At 39.3% G+C, this 19,538-nt stretch overlaps 1 protein-coding gene across 2 annotated transcripts in view; it reads right to left on the bottom strand.

Annotated features, from left to right (window-relative positions):
• Positions 1–19,538, bottom strand: part of UBR5 (ubiquitin protein ligase E3 component n-recognin 5) — a 144,125-nt gene that overhangs the window by 103,670 nt on the left and 20,917 nt on the right. For both annotated transcript variants that reach the window (XM_065397837.1, XM_065397836.1), the window contains exons 2-7: positions 16,657–16,701; positions 16,093–16,174; positions 15,857–15,933; positions 14,934–15,053; positions 9,686–9,875; positions 6,989–7,148 (exon numbers count right to left, since the gene is read on the bottom strand). In XM_065397837.1, coding sequence (XP_065253909.1) covers positions 6,989–7,148; positions 9,686–9,875; positions 14,934–15,053; positions 15,857–15,933; positions 16,093–16,174; positions 16,657–16,701 — 674 coding nt within the window. The remainder of the gene's footprint in view (positions 1–6,988; positions 7,149–9,685; positions 9,876–14,933; positions 15,054–15,856; positions 15,934–16,092; positions 16,175–16,656; positions 16,702–19,538) is intronic.

Here is a 19,538-nt window from a genome sequence, read left to right as displayed (position 1 = left end):
CAGCAAGTTTGCTTCAGAGATTAAGAAATTTCTTCACTCCTGGAAACAGTCGCTGTGCCTTCACAGAATAAGCTTTGAGGTCAGGCATAAGGGTCACTATCTATATTAAAATGAATAAAAGGATGTCTACCAAAAAAATAGTCACTATTTCAAATCTATACAATAACAATTAAGAGCTAATTTGAAATACCATGGGTCTAATCCCAACTCGAAAAATCTTGGTACCCTAAATAAAGACATTCACAATGTTTCCTCTACGAGTCCCTATTATCAAATAAGTCTAATATAAGGCAGGAACACCAAATCCCATAATAAAAAAAATACATAGAATACATGTCAAACTTAATCACCCTGTAATACAATACACTCAGCTACTTCAGCCATGACCTCTCCTATTATGGAATTTGTAAAGCCTCTAAATTATCATACACCAAAAAAAATGCAGCAACAGTCTAGATTTAGTGGAATTTATTTGAGAGTTAAATAAAAGCAGCTCTGAACCCCGGCTGGCAGATAGTAATTTCTACTTGGACTTTTGGAATTAAGAAGGGTAAACCTGGATGAGATGGTGTCCAAAAACTGAAAAGAAGCAGACGCCTAGAAGTTATAACACAGGGTATCTGTCCACTGCCAATGTTTCATTTCTTGACAGTGAAAAGGTCAGTGAACCTCAGTCCCTAAAGACCAGAAGGACCACGCTAACATTTTCTGAAGCCAGACAAATAGTCCAGCATCCCACAATAGCTACTTGCTTTCTCAGCAGTGGTAAGACATTTCACATAAATGGACATTCACTGATGACAGTCATAAGAACATAAAAATGGCCATACTGGGGGGAATAAACAGAACAGGGCAATTATTGAGTGATCCATCCCATCATCCAGCCCCAGCTTCTGGCAGTCAAGAGGGTTAGGGACACCTGGAGAATGGAGTTGCGTCCCTGACCACCTTGGCTAATAGACATTGATGGACCTATCCTCCAGGAATTTATCTAATTCTTTTTTGAACCCAGTTATACTTTTGGCATTCTCTGGCAAGGAGTTCCACAGGTTGACTGTGAATTGTGTGAAGCAGTACTTCTTTCTGTTTGTTTTAAAACTGCTGTCTATTAATTTCATTGGGTGACCCCTGGTTCTTGTGTTATGTGAAAGGGTAAATAACACTTCCCTATTCACTTTCTCCACACCATTCATGATTTTATAGACCTATCATATTTCCCCCCTCTCCCCAACACACACACACACACACTTAATAGTCTCTTTTCTAAGATGACCATTCCCAGTCTTTTTAATCTCGCCTCATATGGGAGTTATTCCATACCTCTACTCTAACTTTTCCAATGCTGATTTTTTATTTTTTTGTTTTGTTTTGATATGAGGAAACCAGAACTGTTGGCAATACAGCAGCACAGATCAGCCTATATTGTCAGACCATCCGAGTGCATACAATGGTGTAGGAAAAAGCAACGACCTTGCTGTCCAAATGTCTACCAGATCCTTCCATGCAAACCAGAGCAGCCTAACCTCATTGTACCTGCTGGCAGCTCTCCACAAAGGAACAGGGTGGTCTAAATCCACCACCAATCTGTCACTGTCCATCCAAATGGCTGCAGTGCACATCATCCCAGCCTTTTAATAGAATTAAGCTATAGGGAGCATCTCTTGGAGAAAGCTCTCAAGCATTCATCCAAGTTGAATAGCCTGCTTCCTCAGCTCAGCTTTAATATCAGGGATGGAAATTTCCTATACAGGACATCTAGAACTTAACAGGCATCCCTCCAGCCATCTTGTTCATCTGCAGGTGGGAAATATGTTTCAGTAGATAAGTTACAAGTCAGCACAACTCCTCCATAAATTTGAACAAATCTTTTAACAACTCAAACATACATTTTTGGCTCCTGAGTCATTAAGAAAAACGGGAGGAGGGCACAATATCAAACATTTATCTTTCCTCCTGTAGGACCAGTTCCACTTCAAAAGATAAAATTTCATAAGATGACATTTTAAAACCTAAAGGAGTCCCTTCTTTCTTCCATTCTCTATGCCATCAAATATAAATATATATATATTTTTTTTTTACATAAAATTTTGGACTTAGGAGCCAAATCCAGTATCCTTCAAAGATCATTCAGGTATTTTCTTTGAATTCTGTGGAGATACAAATAGATTCAGCAAGACTAAAACTTAGCCTAAGACGCTTGGGTGAGAACACAAAATATTCCATTACTTATTCAAGAAATTCTGCCACATGACTTTATGCTCCACTGTTCTCAAGAATCCTATCAGATTTGGTCACTTATGTTTCCAGCAATGTTATGATCATATATTTCTCATTGTTGAGCAAGATATGATATGATCCTGATAGCTTTGTCCAGGTGAGAAGGGATTTACACCTACTTCATCTGAATGAGCTACCAGTGAACACTGTGGTAAAAAGGAAACTATTTTTGACCAAGCCCAAATAGTTCAATAAGTGCACCAACAGCAATCTATAACTTTAGGAAACAACTCATCACCACGCACATTTGTTGGTATCGTGTCTGGATATTCTCCATCTTGGAGATTATTTTAAGAAAAAAACTGGTTATTCGCCAAGTAGGAAAATTTCTAGGGACCCAATTTTTCATCTTTTCCTTATGTTCTGCTCAGGTAGCTATCTCCCAACATCACTAATTCATACTCACTATGATGTAATACAAATACACCAGACAGTGCTGCACCTCTAAATCTTCCACATTTCTTCCTTCTGAACAATCAGAACTTTAAGGAACACATATTATTTTATGTTCCACTATCCAAAGCAATAAGTAATGTCACTGCAATTATGTTTCACAAGTTTCCCTAGAATCAATGTATTCTTCACGCTGAAAATGAGAACCAGGTATGTGTGTCATATATAAATTCCTAGGGAGGAACAAAATAAAAATCTAATTAACTAGGCTATCAAGATCTTTTTACGTTCTGGAGACTCACAGCACTTTATTAGAACATAAAGTCCCAGGCAAGATTCCAAGCTAGCTCACTTGCCATGAGTTGCGAGCTAGTAGCTGAACCAGGACACCCGATCACGCCTCTACCAAATGGTATTCTCCTTTACATTGCTTTGTTTTACTTATTAGTAATGTATTCAATGGAGTCTTCCTTACTTTGCCACCAACAAACAAGACAAGACTAGATTTTTTAAACTAGGTCATAAAAGCAAGCATGCATACATAAGAAAAACAAAAGCATTCATTAAAGGTGACCTGAAAAGGAAAAACAAATTGGGCTTATACCCCTTTTTTGCTTTTTTTATGATGTTTAAAAAATGTCTGAAAGTGTTTTCTGCTCCCCTTTTTTTAACGTTAAAAATTCAAGTCAACTCTTATATTATCTAAAAGACTATGGCGATTAAAGTACTAGTGAAATATGACAACATAATATACAGGAAGCTGAAAACTGCATAATTGAGGGGGAAAGGGATTTTCTACTCAGATTTTAAAATTGTTTTGTTTTTTAAACACATATTTAACTCTAATGAACACATAAAAAAAAAAAAAGGCACTTCCATGCTTAACAGGTGTGGAGGAATAACCAGCTATAGTGGATCATGGAACACCAGGTGCCCATGATGGAGAAAGGAACAATATGTGGAAGTTTCAATACCATATCCTTATACACCTCTACCCCTGATATAACGCGGTCCTCGGGAGCTGAAAAATCTCACCGTGTTATAGGTGAGACCGCATTACATCGGGGTAGGGAGAGGAACCGCTTCCCACCCCAGCTCACCTCCACTCTGCCTCCTTCCTGAGCATGCCGCCGCTCCGCTTCTCCCTCCCTTCCAGGCTTGCCGTGCCAATCAGCTGTTTGGCCCGGCAAGCCTGGAAGGGGGGGGAGGGGGAGAGAGAGAGCACTCAGGGGAGGAGGCAGAGATGAGCTGGAGCGGGGAGCGGTTCCTCTGCGCCCCCCGTTACTTGCTGCGGCCCTCCTCAGAACCCCCCGCCCCAGCTCACCTCCGTTCCGCCTCCTCCCACGAGCGCACGGCAGCTCCGCTTCTCCTCCCTCCCTCCCAGGCTTGCCGCGCCAATCAGCTGTTTGGCGCGGCAAGCCTGGGAGGGAGAGGGGAGAAGCAGAGCTGCCAAGCACTCGTGGGAGGAGGCGGAACGGAGGTGAGCTGGGGAGGGCCGCAGCAAGTAACTCGGGCGCAGAGGAACCGCTTGCGGTAACACGAATTTGGATATAACGAGGTAAAGCAGCCCCGTGCCCGGGAGCGCTGCTTTACCGCGTTATATAGGACCGCATTATATCGGGGTAGAGGTGTAATTAAGGGGCCAGAGTTTAAAATAAACACTTCTGAAGAACTCAAGAAGCCCTCCAACCTTGACATTCCTGCTTTTCCAAGGTTTTAAAAACAAGCAGAAACCCACAACTTTCAAGCATTCATTCTATAAGATCAAAAGCTAAGAGGCAAACCCCACTTTTAACAAACAACTATTCAGGATCACCTTTAAAAAAAAGGTTACTTGGAGTTATCACTTGAGAGACTGGATCGTAAATGTTGGTTTTCTTGTAATTTTTTCCCCTCTTCAAGACTATAGCGCTGTACGTTCAAAAGAATATCCAGAGGCAAGAGGAGAGGAACAATTTCAGAAAATAAAGAAGGTTCAGAAGACTTAGGGCAAAGTTATGCTAGGTGTGAATGAGAAATTAGACAATCAAAAATTCAATTTGTGTCTGTTGTGGAGTCTTCTGAAGGAAAGTGTCACTATTTTTCACAAGAGATGCCGGGAAGGTATTATGGTCCACCATTTTTCCTGGCGCCTATACTTTATCCTAATCCTAACAATTAACTTGACTCTGAAGAGCTAGAAGAACTGCTAAACTTGTAAGCAAAATTCAATATACAAAAGAATAGAGTCACAGGCATACAGTCATCATATTTTTAAGCTGGCCTTCTGCCATGTCCAGATCTGGACTATAGTTCAACACTCTTTGAAGGGTGACAATTCATAGTTATCAACTTTAGTCTGTAAAAATCTAATGTAGTTTATGAAAGACAAGGGAAAGCATTCTGAGAACTAGGAATTCTGGATTAAATTCGTCCAGACTGGAGCTGAAGGGTGTCAAAAGTGCCATTTCTGTTGTCATTTCCAATCCCTTTGCCCACAAAAAATTTGAAAATAAATCAATTTTCTCAGGGGAGTGTGGGATAAGATGATAAGAAAGATTACAATTTTATGTCAGGAAGTTGCAGTCTTACCTAGAAAGGTTTGGTCTTTCCAAAGGGAGGATCATAAAAAAATTTAGCTAAGGAAGAAACTGTTTTCTAGGAATTTACTGAAAGCTTAGACATTGTGCTCATGACTAATTATCTTACATTTAGTCAAGACAGTCTAAAGTCATCAACTGAAGTCACAGTACTCACAAACAGACATGTGTTCCAAGCCATAGATTGTCAGATGGTCCCTGCAAGTTTGCCGCTATAATCTGAAGTAGTACTAATCCAGAGAATCGTTAACTCAGCACAGGATTGGGGTGGAAAGAAACTCTGGTCTAAACAGCGACCAAGGGTGCTTACCTACAGAGCTGAAGGCAATTTCAGGATTGATGCATCCTTGTTTTCTCAGGGGTAAGAATATTTACTTTGAATAAATTTGGGAAGAGAGTAAAATGAACTTATTTCCTCAATTAAATCTCTGGCAGACAGATTGTGCAACTAATTACTAGAGAGAAAGGTGGAACAAAAGTGCCTTAATTTGCTTTCTCTGTGCCTACCGGTTGAACCAAAGGACTTTTGATTCTAAAGCAAAAATAAAGAAGTTTGTCAGATGCAAATGCAGGAAAACACACTTTGTCCAATCACATGGTAGACAAGATAAAGATGAAGGAAGCCCATGAGCTTCTTGGTGAACCAGATGAGCAGAAAAACCCATTTATTAGAAAAATATACTAAAATGTCATTCTATCATACAAAAAGAAAAACTACTATGCACTCAGAGTTTACACGTTTAATTTTCATACTATGCACCTAACCAGAACATACAAACATTAGACTTGGCTACTACATATTTTCAAGCATGTTTTCCTACTGAGTAAAGTCCAATTACGGAAATATTAGTCAATGCAAGAAAAGGCTGAAGGACTTTTAAAAGCAATTACACGGGAAAGACACTATTTCAAAAAAGGCTCAACCCGCACGACAGCAACACTCCAGCACTGCTATAAGATTTAGTTATGAGGATATTTTGGGGCTAAAGAATAGACGCTCTCAATAAAACTGTCAAAGACTATTAAGCTAGATCCTTAATAGAAAGCTGTACACATTTTTCTCTAAAAAAAAAAAAAAAAAAAAAAAAAAATGCATCTTAAAAGTTCACATTACCACGTAAAGACTAAGATTCAAAATTTAAAGAATTAATTTCATCATCAGAATTAGAATCTATGGCAAACTGCATGGCAGTCATCTCACTGAACAGTAGCATAATTTGTAATGCTGATGATGTGACGCCCAGCATCCAAAAGATTCACTTTGTGTGTTACCCACAAAGTAGTAAAGACAATACACCTCTACCCTGATATAACGCGACCCAATATAACATGAATTCGGATATAACGCGGTGAAGCAGCGGCTCCAGGGGGGCGGGGCTGCTCACTCCGGCGGATCAAAGCAAGTTCGCCATAACACGGTTTCACTTATAACGCAGTAGGATTTTTTGGCTCCCGAGGACAGCGTTATATTGGGGTAGAGGTGTAGTTAGTTTTTTTAAAACATCAAAGCTATTACCCTCTCCAGGCTTCCCAGTGCAACCTGTTACTCATATCTTAGACTGAAACCTCCTGGATGCAAGGACTATCTTCATTGTGTACCTTGCACACCACAGAGCACATTGTTGATGTTCAAACAGAGAGCTGAGAACTTGTTTGCATTTTCAGATAACCCTTTTGAAATAGGAGAGCTCAACTGTATTTGAAAGATGGAAAAAAAGTAAGTATCACGATATACAAACCTCCAGGTAGATATGATTCACTTGCTGTGTCATCTCCATCATCTCCATCTTCATCATCACGGCTCAGCAAATTATTTACAGCAAGATTTACATCAAGATTTGTCCGCTGGAGTTCTCGTATAATGACACTTCTGGACTTTCCTTGTAAAACAACTTGTGCCTATAAAATGCAGAACACTGTTTGTTATTTGTCATTCCCAATTCACCAACCATCACTCAGTGATTTCTCTCTACAAGAGCAAAACTTCCTGAAGTAGCGAAAAGTTGGAGCGCTACTGCTGATTTCTCAAAAAGACAAGCATAGTGTATGAAGGCCAATGGTCAACAATTTGATTCACCAGTACATGGAAATCAAGTCTCCAAATGAAAAGCAAGATTTTGGGATTTGGGTTTTGTAAGTCCCAAAAAGCCACATGTGATAGTTTGCATACAGTAATTAAGAATGCCAAGAATGCCAAGGTGAAGAAACTAATGAACAAAGATAATACAGCTGAAAGATAACTTGTTATATGGGAGCCAAGACTGCATTTTCATTCCTTTGCCCTACATACTTTCCCCAATACTACAAGATCTTCCAATTTCCTTTATAAAAAAAAAAAAGCTGACAGATGTTAATGCATTATTATTGCTTGATTTCATTCTATATTTCCAGATAAAAAACACATTCAGATGGCGTTAAGGTTGAAAGTACACAGAGTAATTTAGAGTATTATGTATTTTACTCTAAAAATTACTATGTGCACTTTTAACCTTAATTCCATCTTAATGTGGTTTTTATCTGGGAATATAGAAAAAAATGGGAATGTAGTCAGAATGTAGTAATTAACTCATAACCAAGAGTGCTAAACCCAGGACACTCATAATTAAACTTAAAAAAAAAAAAAATGGGTTAAGGTATGGAAGTGCGCACACGCACACACCCTGCTACCTTCTCTGTTGAATAGATCTGGTACAACACCTTTTGGAAGGGAATATTTAGGATTAATGGGTTTTGGGCCAGTATTTTTCATAACCCAAAAGTTTTTCTGTAGAAGGAGGATGGTACATAAAATCTTCTCTTTCAGAGATCCTCAAGAAAAAAAACCCATTGGTTCAAATGAGAAAGAAGTCAAGATGCTCTCGGGTAAGAGTGTCACCCTATGCTGTGAGAAGGCTTAGAGGACCACCCGTCCCACTGAGAACAAAGGGAGACAGTGACCATTATGGAGAGGCTAGGTTCTTCATGGAATTCTCTCTGTAGCAGATTATTCTTCAACAGAGTCTGAAGAAACTCAGTTATAAAGAACAGGAAAAAAATACCATCAACCATAAAAAAGTTTTTCAAATGCAGCCTATATAGCCAGATTTCAGTGACTTTTAGCTATTTAGGAAGTCTGAGGAGTCTATTATTCTGTTGTTAAAATCATTATGGAGAACAAAGATGTTGATCTCTAGGTGCTAGATTTCTTAAAGGACACATTTTAAATTTAATTTTAAACTATTGAACTACTTAATGGATTTACTCATAAATTCTCAAAAAATTAATTTTATACTCAAAGAGTAAGGGGAGAATATACTGTATTTTTCTATATATAAAGATGTTTAATCCCTGCTGTAAATGAAAATCTCAACTCAATCTTAACTATGGAGCTGCAACTGGTTCCATAATGTTGTTAATCCCTTCCTTTTTGCCAACAGTGGCTCTCTCCCACCTCTGTCTCATTCAAACACATGGGCTGCTATGCCCTCCTATACAGACTTTTAAAGATTGAATTCTCAACCTGCTGCTTGCTTTCTTTTTTTAAAAAATAAAGTCTACTCTCCTTTACTTACGCATCGATTCCTTTTTCTCTGTTGAACCAGGTCTTGTAAAACTCCCTCAATCACTAATGACAAACAAACTTTCCTAGGAAGTATCCTCAGCTTCTCCAGCATTTAAGCTTTTATTAAAAAAAAAAAAATTCTAATGCAAAGAAAGCTTTCCAAACGTGAAATGAAGTAAGTGGATGAAATGCTGTCTTCTTAAGTCTGCAGGTAGCAGTAAAAAATTTACAAGAATCAGGTCAATTTCAATCTGTTGCCTACTGCTTTGATCCTTGAGGAAAGCAAAGAGCATGCTCAGGACAGCCTGTGATGACTATGGGAGTCTAATGACCCATTGTCAGTACAGAGTCTTACTACTTACCCAACTGCTCTTAGAATTCCAGTGGGTAAGAATGCCACAAACTGACTTTCTTCCATCTGTATTGGACACTAAGAGTGTTACAGTTTCTAATGTGGACATGAGCACAGTCACACAGGGCTTTGTGATCCGTGGATTGTGACCGAAGTGTTTCTACTGGACAAATAAAGCAATCCCAACCAACTCCATCTCCTTTACCCTCCTTAACAGAGACTCGTTTGCCTCTACTGTCAATAACCTTGACATCCATTCTTGAACATGAACTCTTTTCCTGCAACATCCCCTGTATCTGCAGATTACCAACTTTATAACATTGTGTATGTACGCCATGCCTCATCTCCGCCTCTAAGTTCTGGTCCTTGCCTTCAGCTCTAAAATAAAAAAATTCAGCTAGACAAGGTCAGGTTTTTCAGATAGAAGAGGAAATTAAAAGGCAAAGAGAACACAAAATACCAAATAGTATCCCACCAACTATGAATCTATAAGCAGTTTCCAAAGGTTTATCAACAGAGGCAAAGTTCTGCCAGCTCACCTACCTGTGAAATGAGTTCCTCTGGAATTACTGATGCTGGAATCACTGGCTGTGGCTGACTACCCAACAGTCCAGATCCTCTATCACGTCCAGTGCGAATAACTCTGGTTTGCCTTCGGGAATCCCGAGCTCCAGCTGATGATCTACCAGAGGATCCTCCTCCACTTCCACCAACCCCTGAACTCCAGCGGCTTCTAAGGGATTTATATTTTTATTATTATTTTAAACAGTTCTGTACATTTTCTGAGCTATTTTAAAAGTGTAAAATATATTGGATTTTATTCACTGGAATCTTCACATCAGACACCTTATGGGATACATTTCATTTCTATCAGGTTGAGAAAAGTACAACTGAGGCTGAGCCATGTCACCTCCACGTAAAAGAGAGAAGAGCTTGTCAGCTTGAATTCTCAGTTGATTTCTCCAGAGCAGTGATCTCTAACACTAATAAAAGCATAAACAATGTAAACAGCAGTAAAACTAGCCAATTCAGAATAACTGAAAGTGTAAGCTTGGGCTGTACAGAAGAAATTGTAAGAACCAGAATTTTGGGGTAATAAATTTTATTGTTCATGACTCTACACCAGTCATGAATCTTGGGAGTTTCTAAAAGCAACAGTAACATCAACAAGAAAGTATTACACCTAATGCATAGCATCGTTCTGAGAAGTGCACATCAAAGGAGGTTGCCACATTCAGCCAACAGAGCTTCAGAGATGGTCACGACACTCAGCTGGCTGTCTTACAAATATCTAACAGCTCTTCTGACCTGTCCATCTAGAAGAGGTCACTACTCAAGAGAAATGTGCCTTGAAGCATTCAGTCATTTCCCTGATGCTAAGACTTGTCTACACTACAGAAGTAAGTCGACCTAAGTTATGCAACTTTTTATTTTTATTTTTTTGGAGCACGATTTCCCCAGGAGTAGTATATATCACTTCACAAGGGTGAGTAAACATTCTCATTTTACTAGGGCCCTACCAAATTCACGGTCCATTTTGGTCAATTTTATGGTCATAGGATTTTAAAAATCATCAATTTCATGATTTCAGCTATTTTAATCTGAAATTTCAAGGTGTTGAATTGTAGGGGTCCTGACCCAAAAAGAAGTTTTTGGGGGGGCTGCAAGGTTATCGTGGGGGGGGGGGAAGAGTGTTATGGTATTGCTACCCTTACTTCTGCGCTGCTGCTGGCGGCAGTGCTGCCTTCAGAGCTGGGCAGCTGGAGAGCGTGCCAGGATCCCAGCTCTGAAGGCAGAGCCGCCGTCAGCAGCAGCACAGAAGTAAGGATGGTATGATATGGTATTGCCACACTTACTTCTGCACTGCTGCCTGCGGGGCGCTACCTTCAGAGCTGGGCGCCTGGCCAACAGCCACCGCTCTCCAGCCCCCCAGCTCTGGATGCAGTACAGAAGTAAGGGTGGCAATACTGCAATCCCCCTAAAATAACCTTGCAATCCCCCTGCAACTCCCTTTTGGGTCAGGACCCCCAATTTGAGAAACATTGGGCTCGCCTGTAAAATCTGTATAGTACAGGGTAAAAGCACACAGAAGACCAGATTTCACGGTCCATGACATGTTTTTCATAGCCTTGAATTTGGTAGGGCCGTACATTTTATAGATAGGGTAATTGAGATTAACAGAAGTGACTTGTTCAATATGTTAGTGCCAAAAAAGGAACAAAAACAGATCTCCCAATTTCTAGATCCATCCTCAATCCACTCTATCACAGCTACCTTTTAATAGTTTAAAGCAGCCACAGAATTCCTTCAGAAGGTTCTATGCTGGATTAAACCTAGGTAACTCACAGCATGCTGAGAATCAACGTCTCTCTAGTTTATCATTAGATAAGACCAGGCTTTGGAGGATAAATCAGCCATCCATTCCTTCAGAAAGAGAGCTTTTCTGACCAATGTAGATGCTGTCATATTGCACACTGAGGCTTAAGGATATCAGATATAGCATCACTAACAATTTAATCAATAGTATGAACAGAACTACTTAGAAGGGACCAGCCTCATCTTTAACATAGTTTAAAGAGAAAATTCAGAAGACCAAACTTCTGATTGATGAAAAGAAATATATATGCTGTCTGAAGTAGCAACTGCTAAAACTGCTAGGAAAGCAGTTCAGACTGGACTGGATGTCTAAACTACAATTTTGTAGCCCCATAGCACGAGCCCGAATCAGCTGACACAGTCAGCCGTGGGAGTTGTATTGAGTGTAGACACATCTATATCTTGTTTTTCACCTTCATTTGTGCAGTCCTATACTCCAGGATACAAGGAATTACTCTGAATTATAATAGGCATATATTATCTACATGGTTCAAATAGTCAAGTTATTTCTATCAATGCATTAAGACCAAAGTTCTCAAATTGTACACAGTGGACTGCTGATGTTCTAAAGCTGGTCTGTCACAATAAAGAAAAAGTACATAACTGAAACACATCATCCCAGAAAATAGGAAGCCTGTGAACAAGGCTCTGTTGGGTATTCCTTTGGTGTAAGCATCAACCATGAATTTCTTGATGGCAGCAAAATTGGAGAGACAAAACACAAGTGAACAGAAGCAACCATGCAATAACTTGGCCAAATAAGAGCAGAGGCTTTGAAGCAGCAAGGAGAGATTTGATACTAATATGTATAAAGTTGTACATTCCAGGAGATAAAAAAAAATAGAGAGGGTGCAATATTTGGGAGGAAAGGGGACTGGACGTAAGTTAGTATTGAATTAGATGAAGTTTATCGTCACCTAATTTCTAGAGGTCCTGTCAATATTGCACTTTCCCCTAGCTAGGAAACCATTTTTAAACAATTGCACAAAACAGTGTTTCTGCAAACACAATTATTCTGGCTAATGTGGGCTGGTTATAACTTTTTTAACTCCAGTTTAAGCAGATATGGGAGGTGGATCATGAGAGGATTTCTAGTTTAAGTATTCAATAATTTGAAAAAGTTGGAGAACCAATGTAGTATGGTAAATAATCCCTTTCACTACAGCAGTTAACATTTACTTTTGTTGTGCTGTTTTGGCATCCTTCAAATTATCCACTTTTGAATTGTTCCAGAGAAGGTCTGAAGCTCCTTAGGGTTGTTGTCCTGTTCATACACCATCAAGCACACTGACTGTGCTCAACTGAGAATATAATATAAAAATTCAATATAGTGCTCTCTAGATCCCAGCTAGAAGCTGCATGCCTTAAACTACAGAAGAACTGTTCCAACACCAAGTTTCTACACATTTACAGACCCAGACATTTTTTAGCTTGCCTTAAAAATAAAATTGGGACAAAAGGCTCAGACTCTCTACCTGTGTTTCCTGTAAGCTGCGTGCTTGGGCAGCCGCGCAGGAGAGATTTAAGTGCCACCCAGATGATTAGCTCAGTGCGCACAGCCGGCAGCATGTGTTTGGGTGCTGCCCCCACCCCCACGTTGCTCCATCCTGCAGCTGCTACTGGGACTCTCCTGCTGGCTGCACAGAGTGGGGGTTGGGGGAGGGTGCTGATGTCAGGGTGTCCCCCTCCCCTCGCCCCTGTACCCCATCTCCACAGAGCAGGGCAGAGAGGACACAGCCTGGCTCAGGAGGACTCGGAGCTGCTGAGGTGAGTGGCTGAGTGCCTTTCTTAAAGAGACAGTGCACTGTTTCTGAGAATTTCGCACCAGCCAACTCACAATCGGTCTCTCTCTCTCTCTCACACACACACACACACACACACACACAAACACATTCTCTCTCTCTCTCCCCCCCCCCCATGTACCCCATCTCCACAAAGCAGAGGAGGGGAAACAACAGGGCTCAGGATAGAGCAGGAGAGCTTTCAGTGAGTTTCTTAAAGAGACAGTGCACGGCTTTCCCCAGCAGCCAGCACACACACACACACACACACACACAGTCTCTGTGTCTCACACAGTCTCTTTCACACTCATCTCCGAACACATATTTGTATTAATTGTTGTTACTTCTTGGTACTTCCTACAATGCACATATATTCTCTGTAATTTTATTCTTTCAAAGTGTGTTATTTTAGTGTTTTGACTGGTCTGTGCATTTCATAATTTTCATTTCTCTTACATTTAATTCTTTGAGTAGTGAGTTCTAAAATGCCTAAGCTGTCCTGGCTGGAGTAATTATCCCTATGGTAACTTTTTAAAAATATCTATTATATCTAGGTGTTTTGTTTCTACTAGTGGCGCACATAGGCATATACCTTGGTGGACATATTTAATCCGCACATAGACGGAAAAAATTAGAGGGAACATGGCTCTCTACATAAATTTTATAGGGTTGCATTTCTTTCATTTTAATCATACAAAGCACTAGCTAAAGTTAGTTTATTCTTTGACATAAGTAAGGGACTAATTCCACTTTGGACAAAAACCATTGCCTCTCCTCTGTTTAACCATACTGCAAAATTTCCCACATATTCAGGGACTGTGATTACAGAATTTCATAATATCCACTGAAATATACACTAACAAAATGTGGCAGTGTTCAAAAGGTCTTTAAAAAGTCACAGAATGCAAAATCTATTATGATTAAATAATGAAGACTAATTTACAAGGATATATACACATTTGACTTCAATGGAACACCATCAATTTGAAATAATTAAAATTTATGTAGTATTCCTTCAAATTCCTGTCTCAATTTTTGTGGTTTTGCAATCAACACTTTCCTTTTTATTAACTATTATTATTATTAAAGGAGTTTGTTTCCTCTTACTGTGTGAAAGGCCTACACAAACATGGGAAACCAACTAATGTACACAGAAGGGCAAATAATAAAACTGACTACGAACAGAATGTTGCCAAATGCACAAAATAAACCACAATTTTTCCCCTCTGTAATCCCTTTCATTTAAAAAATTTAAGTATTACTTCAATACTAGTAGTCTAAAAGATTTCCAGCAGAAGTGTGGTGTTTAAATAGACAGTGTCCCTCTAAAAATTAGTAATGACCCAAAATTCAAACACTAACACTTTTTAAAGGACAACACAACCAACAATATGAGTTTAGTTTTGGTTGTTTGTATTCTGAATTGGTTTCATCCTGAATACAGGATATCTTCAAATCTTAGGTTCTGAGTGATCAGTTGTGATTTAATAAATAGGGATTTTTAGTTGTGCCCTAGCTCAACAATTGCTGCATTTAAACCTTTCATACAAATTGTATACAATTTATATATGTGTATACACACATACCCAAATATGGTACAAAAAGATAGCAGCCTCAATCCTATCAAAACTTACCCAAGGGTGTTGCCTGCCAGTCTGCCCAGAGTTTCAGAACCAGACAGAAACCATGGGGAGTCACTAGTCCTGCCTGGCCTGGATGTCCTTCCTGCCCCTGAGCCACTGCTCAACTTTGAACTGAAAGTAAAAGATGGTAAATCAGTCACAAAACAATCCCAAATGGGTTAAGAACAAAACCTGGAATCCCAGGTCTAAAGTCTCAGGGACTTAGTCTGGTAACATACCAGCTTAAGCAACACCCTTGGGGAATACTCCAAACTAATCTAACTGCAAAATAGTAAGGTGTATACTGAGATATGGAAAGCATGCCTAATAGGTATTCATGTCGGCAATCCACTGTTTTGTTCTTACAAAAAAAGCCTTTTCAATAGAATAACTGCAAACACATATAATTCTAATTACTTTGAAATGAGGTAGCTTCTGAACTTCATGTTTAATTTAATATGTATAGATTGCAATTGTCACTGTTATTTCTGTAAACCAGAGGCAACAACTTCCTATTTTAGAATTAAAAAGATTGTTTTAAGCCCAGATTTGAGTTATTTTGATAGTAGTCCTATCAAGATCACTTACCTGGGCTAAAGTTAATGAAAGTCCTTCCAGTTGGGACCATTTTCAGAGTAGGTTCAATATGGGGCGTAAGTACTTAAGTCTGTTCCTTTCAGAAAGTTGGAATTTTATCATCATTTTGGTACTAGGTATGGCATTTCTTTCAACACAAAAATATAACTATCAAGCTAGAACTGAGCTGTTCAGCTACATAATCACAACCATTGTACCATATCTAAAGACTTCCTACATGGTACTAGCATTCATTTTAAATTTTGAGGATAGATTTCAAAGACAAATATATAAGAAAATTCAGATTTATCCATTTCAAATAGCTGCTGAGTACAAAAAAATATATATATATTTCTTACCCATCATTGTTGTCAGGTTTACCCAATTCCAGTCTGTCTGGCTGAACTGAAAAGCCAATCCTGCAGACTCTACCGTCCTATTTTTAAAATAAGAAAAACAAGTGTCCAAAATTGAAATGCAAGGCAGAATTAGAGCAAAATCAAGTCTTCAGTTGCTGATTAATTTGATGTTAAAAAGGATTATGTTTAACCGCATGGTTTCAAATTTGTTATGAGAACAGATTTGAGCAATTTACCTCAAGAAGAAATGCAGCATGATTTGGTCCCACCACACATTGTTTAATAGTAGCCTGTTCCAATACATTCAAAGGGGGGTGGCTGAAAATAAAAAGGGAGCATGTATAACATTTTTAAACTTTTGAACTCCGAACAAAAATTGTAAAAAGTGGTATATGGAAGAAGCAATGTGCAATGATGGTTACTGATATAAAACATTTAAAATGACTTAAAATGTACACTAGTTGAAGCAAATATGATGTATTTTCAATCATTAAGCATAGAAAAGGCAAAACAAAACCTTAAAAGGTGATAAAGCAATATTGTATATTTTATTTCAGTCAGCAATAAAAAGTGGCGCCTATACTCCAAATTAAATTAATTGTAGGAGATGGGTGCTTACTAATAGATAATAATCAACAGCTAGAACTTCCTACCCAGTCATAAAAGTTACCTTTTTCAGAAATATATCAAAAAAGTAAATGTTAGTAGTAGAAATGTATATCTACAATGTAAACTTTTGCTTGTCAGTCAGAAAAATTGTTTTGCTGAATGGTTTTACAGCAATGGCTAATATATCTTACCTATTTAAATTGTATTTATTCAGCTTCTCTGAAACTTCCCTTAACCTGCAACAAAAAAAAGAGTACATGCTATATGAAAAATATCCTCTATTATATGTAAAGTTCACTTAAGCAGCATATTTGTTTTGTGACATGATTTATTCTGCTCAACCTCTTACCGTTGTGTGGCTTCTCCAACATACTACACAACTTGAAATCACCACAGCAGCATAACTACTTGAAGACATAGATTGCCATTTAATAATCAAATTACATTTCAGAACACAAGTCATCAGACAAATTGTGCAATTCAGTGTCGGACACTGCATCAGTAGGCAACAAATTTATATTATACCAACTACTCACTACTACGTAGTGATGAAACCCAGTACAAACACTACAAGATGCCAGGACACTGCACTACAATTTTGTGGGGGCCAGCCTCAATTCAACAAACTACTTTAGGATTTTATGATGCCACCCATTACCATAGAATCCAAGTATAGTATCTTTTTGCTCACATTTCTCACTCATTTTTGGTTGTTGGAAAGAAAAGGGCATTCATTACTCCTGTCTTGTCACCATACCCTTACTAGCCAATACATATGAAGTAACGCAGGCAAACAATGATTAAGGCTGCGATTTAGTCACAGAATCAGTGATTTCCAAAGACCTCTGTGACTTCAGCCAGCGCCGCCACCCACCACTCCCAGCTGCCGGGCGTGGGGGAAGGAGGCATCTCCCCGCCGCTTCTGGGCAGCAGGGGCAGGGACTACCACCACTCCCAGCCGCCAGTGGAGGGGGACAATGGAGCTCCCAGGCCCCACGGGTGGTGAGGGCCCCTGGAGCCCGCACCCAGCTGCCCAGACTCCCCATTTTGTATGGATATTTTCAGTAAAAGTCAGGGACAGGTCACGGGCTTCCCTGACTTTTACTAAAAATATCCATGACAAAATCTTAGCCTTAACAATGATCAAACATCAGGCGGAACAAGAAACTATCTAAGATTAAACTGTTTCCAACCCCATTTAGCAAAAGGGAAAGATGCCATTTTCCAGGGCATTTAAGGGTGTGAGATCTTAGAAGATTTAAAACAAACACATGATTCTCAAATAAAAGAAAGTGAGGGGAGGGAAAAAAGCTCAAATACAAAAAGTGTCAAAGAGATAAACTATAAATGCAACTTGATGTAGGGGAAAATAGGTAGACAATTCAGAGAAATCAGAAATATTTATTATTCAATAGTGCCTAAGATATGGACCCAGCTCCAAACAGCTTAAAGTCTAACATTTACACAAATATCTCTGAGGCTAGGTCTACACTACGGGGGGAGGGGGGGGTGGTTTCGACCTAAGATACGCAACTTCAGCTACGCGAATAGCTGTTCAAGTTGCAATCCATGAATGGGCTGAGGTATAAATCAGAACTCTATACTCCCACAGCGCTCACTGACATGCCCACTTCTATCAGAAGGATTAGCACAAAGATCAAGGGTACAATATGACCTTTATGTAATTAAACATGTAACTATTATAGGAGAGCTAGTATAGTTAAGTTTGCCTAAAATTTTCATTATAAGACCCTATTTTCATAGGGTCTTATAATGAGAGCTTATAACTCTCCCAAACTTAAAATGTTCAAGTTGCAATTCTCCATGCGAGGTGTTTGTCTTTTAAAAAAAAGACATTTGTATTTACTTAATTTTTTAAAGTTTCAACTAAAACTGTTCAGATGTTTCCAAGCAACAACAAGATTAGGAAAAAATGTTTTTAGCCCATGTTACAATAATTCTTGCCACTCTTTTGTTGAGAAGCTCTAGCACACGCATGCTTTGGAGACAATGGGGAGGGGGGACGATGCCTCTCACACACTCTGGTGTGACAGGCACCTTATATAAATCGATGGTGCGCCCTCATCTCGAATACTGCGTACAGATGTGGTCTCCTCATCTCACAAAAAGATATACTGGTACTAGAAAAGGTTCAGAAAAGGGCAACTAAAATGATTAAGGGTTTGGAACGGGTCCCATATGAGGAGAGATTAAAGAGGCTAGGACTCTTCAGCTTGGAAAAGAGGAGACTAGGGGGGATATGATAGAGGTATATAAAATCAAGAGTGATGTGGAGAAAGTGGATAAGGAAAAGTTATTTACTTATTCCCATAATTCAAGAACTAGGGGTCATCAAATGAAATTAATAGGCAGCAGGTTTAAAACAAATAAAAGGAAGTTCTTCTTCACGCAGCACACAGTCAACTTGTGGAACTCCTTACCTGAGGAGGTTGTGAAGGCTAGGACTTTAAAAGAGAACTGGATAAATTCATGGTGGTTAAGTCCATTAATGGCTATTAGCCAGGACGGGTAAGGAATGGTGTCCCTAGCCTCTGTCTGTCAGAGGGTGGAGATGGATGGCAGGAGAGAGATCACTTGATCATTGCCTGTTAGGGTCACTCCCTCTGGGGCACCTGGCATTGGCCACTGTCGGTAGACAGGATACTGGGCTAGATGGACCTTTGGTCTGACCCGGTACGGCCTTTCTTATGTTCTTATGAGTGATGTGCCTTTTGCCACCCCTATGAAAATTCACTCAAATTTGGCCAAGTTATGAACCTTCAACAAATGACAATTCACACATCCTCAATAGAGACTTGTTAAAGTTTGACAGTGGTATACAATCACCAACCCCCTGAGCAGGATGGTGATGGTAAGATTAGCGGGACTATAAAAATAGAAAACTCAATAATAATTGGGGATTTCAACTATCCCCATATTGACATATCACCTCAGGACAGGATGCAGAAATAAAATTTCTTGACAACTCAAATGACTGCTTCTTGGAGCAGCTTGTCCTGGAACCCACAAGAGGAGAGGCAATTCTTGATTTAGTCTTAAGTGGAGCACAGGA

The sequence above is a fragment of the Emys orbicularis genome, chromosome 2 (assembly GCF_028017835.1).
Source record: "Emys orbicularis isolate rEmyOrb1 chromosome 2, rEmyOrb1.hap1, whole genome shotgun sequence".
NCBI classification, from domain to species: domain Eukaryota; kingdom Metazoa; phylum Chordata; order Testudines; family Emydidae; genus Emys; species Emys orbicularis.
The sequence above is the reverse complement of the archived record's forward strand: the minus strand, read 5'-3'. Positions and strand labels throughout refer to the sequence as shown.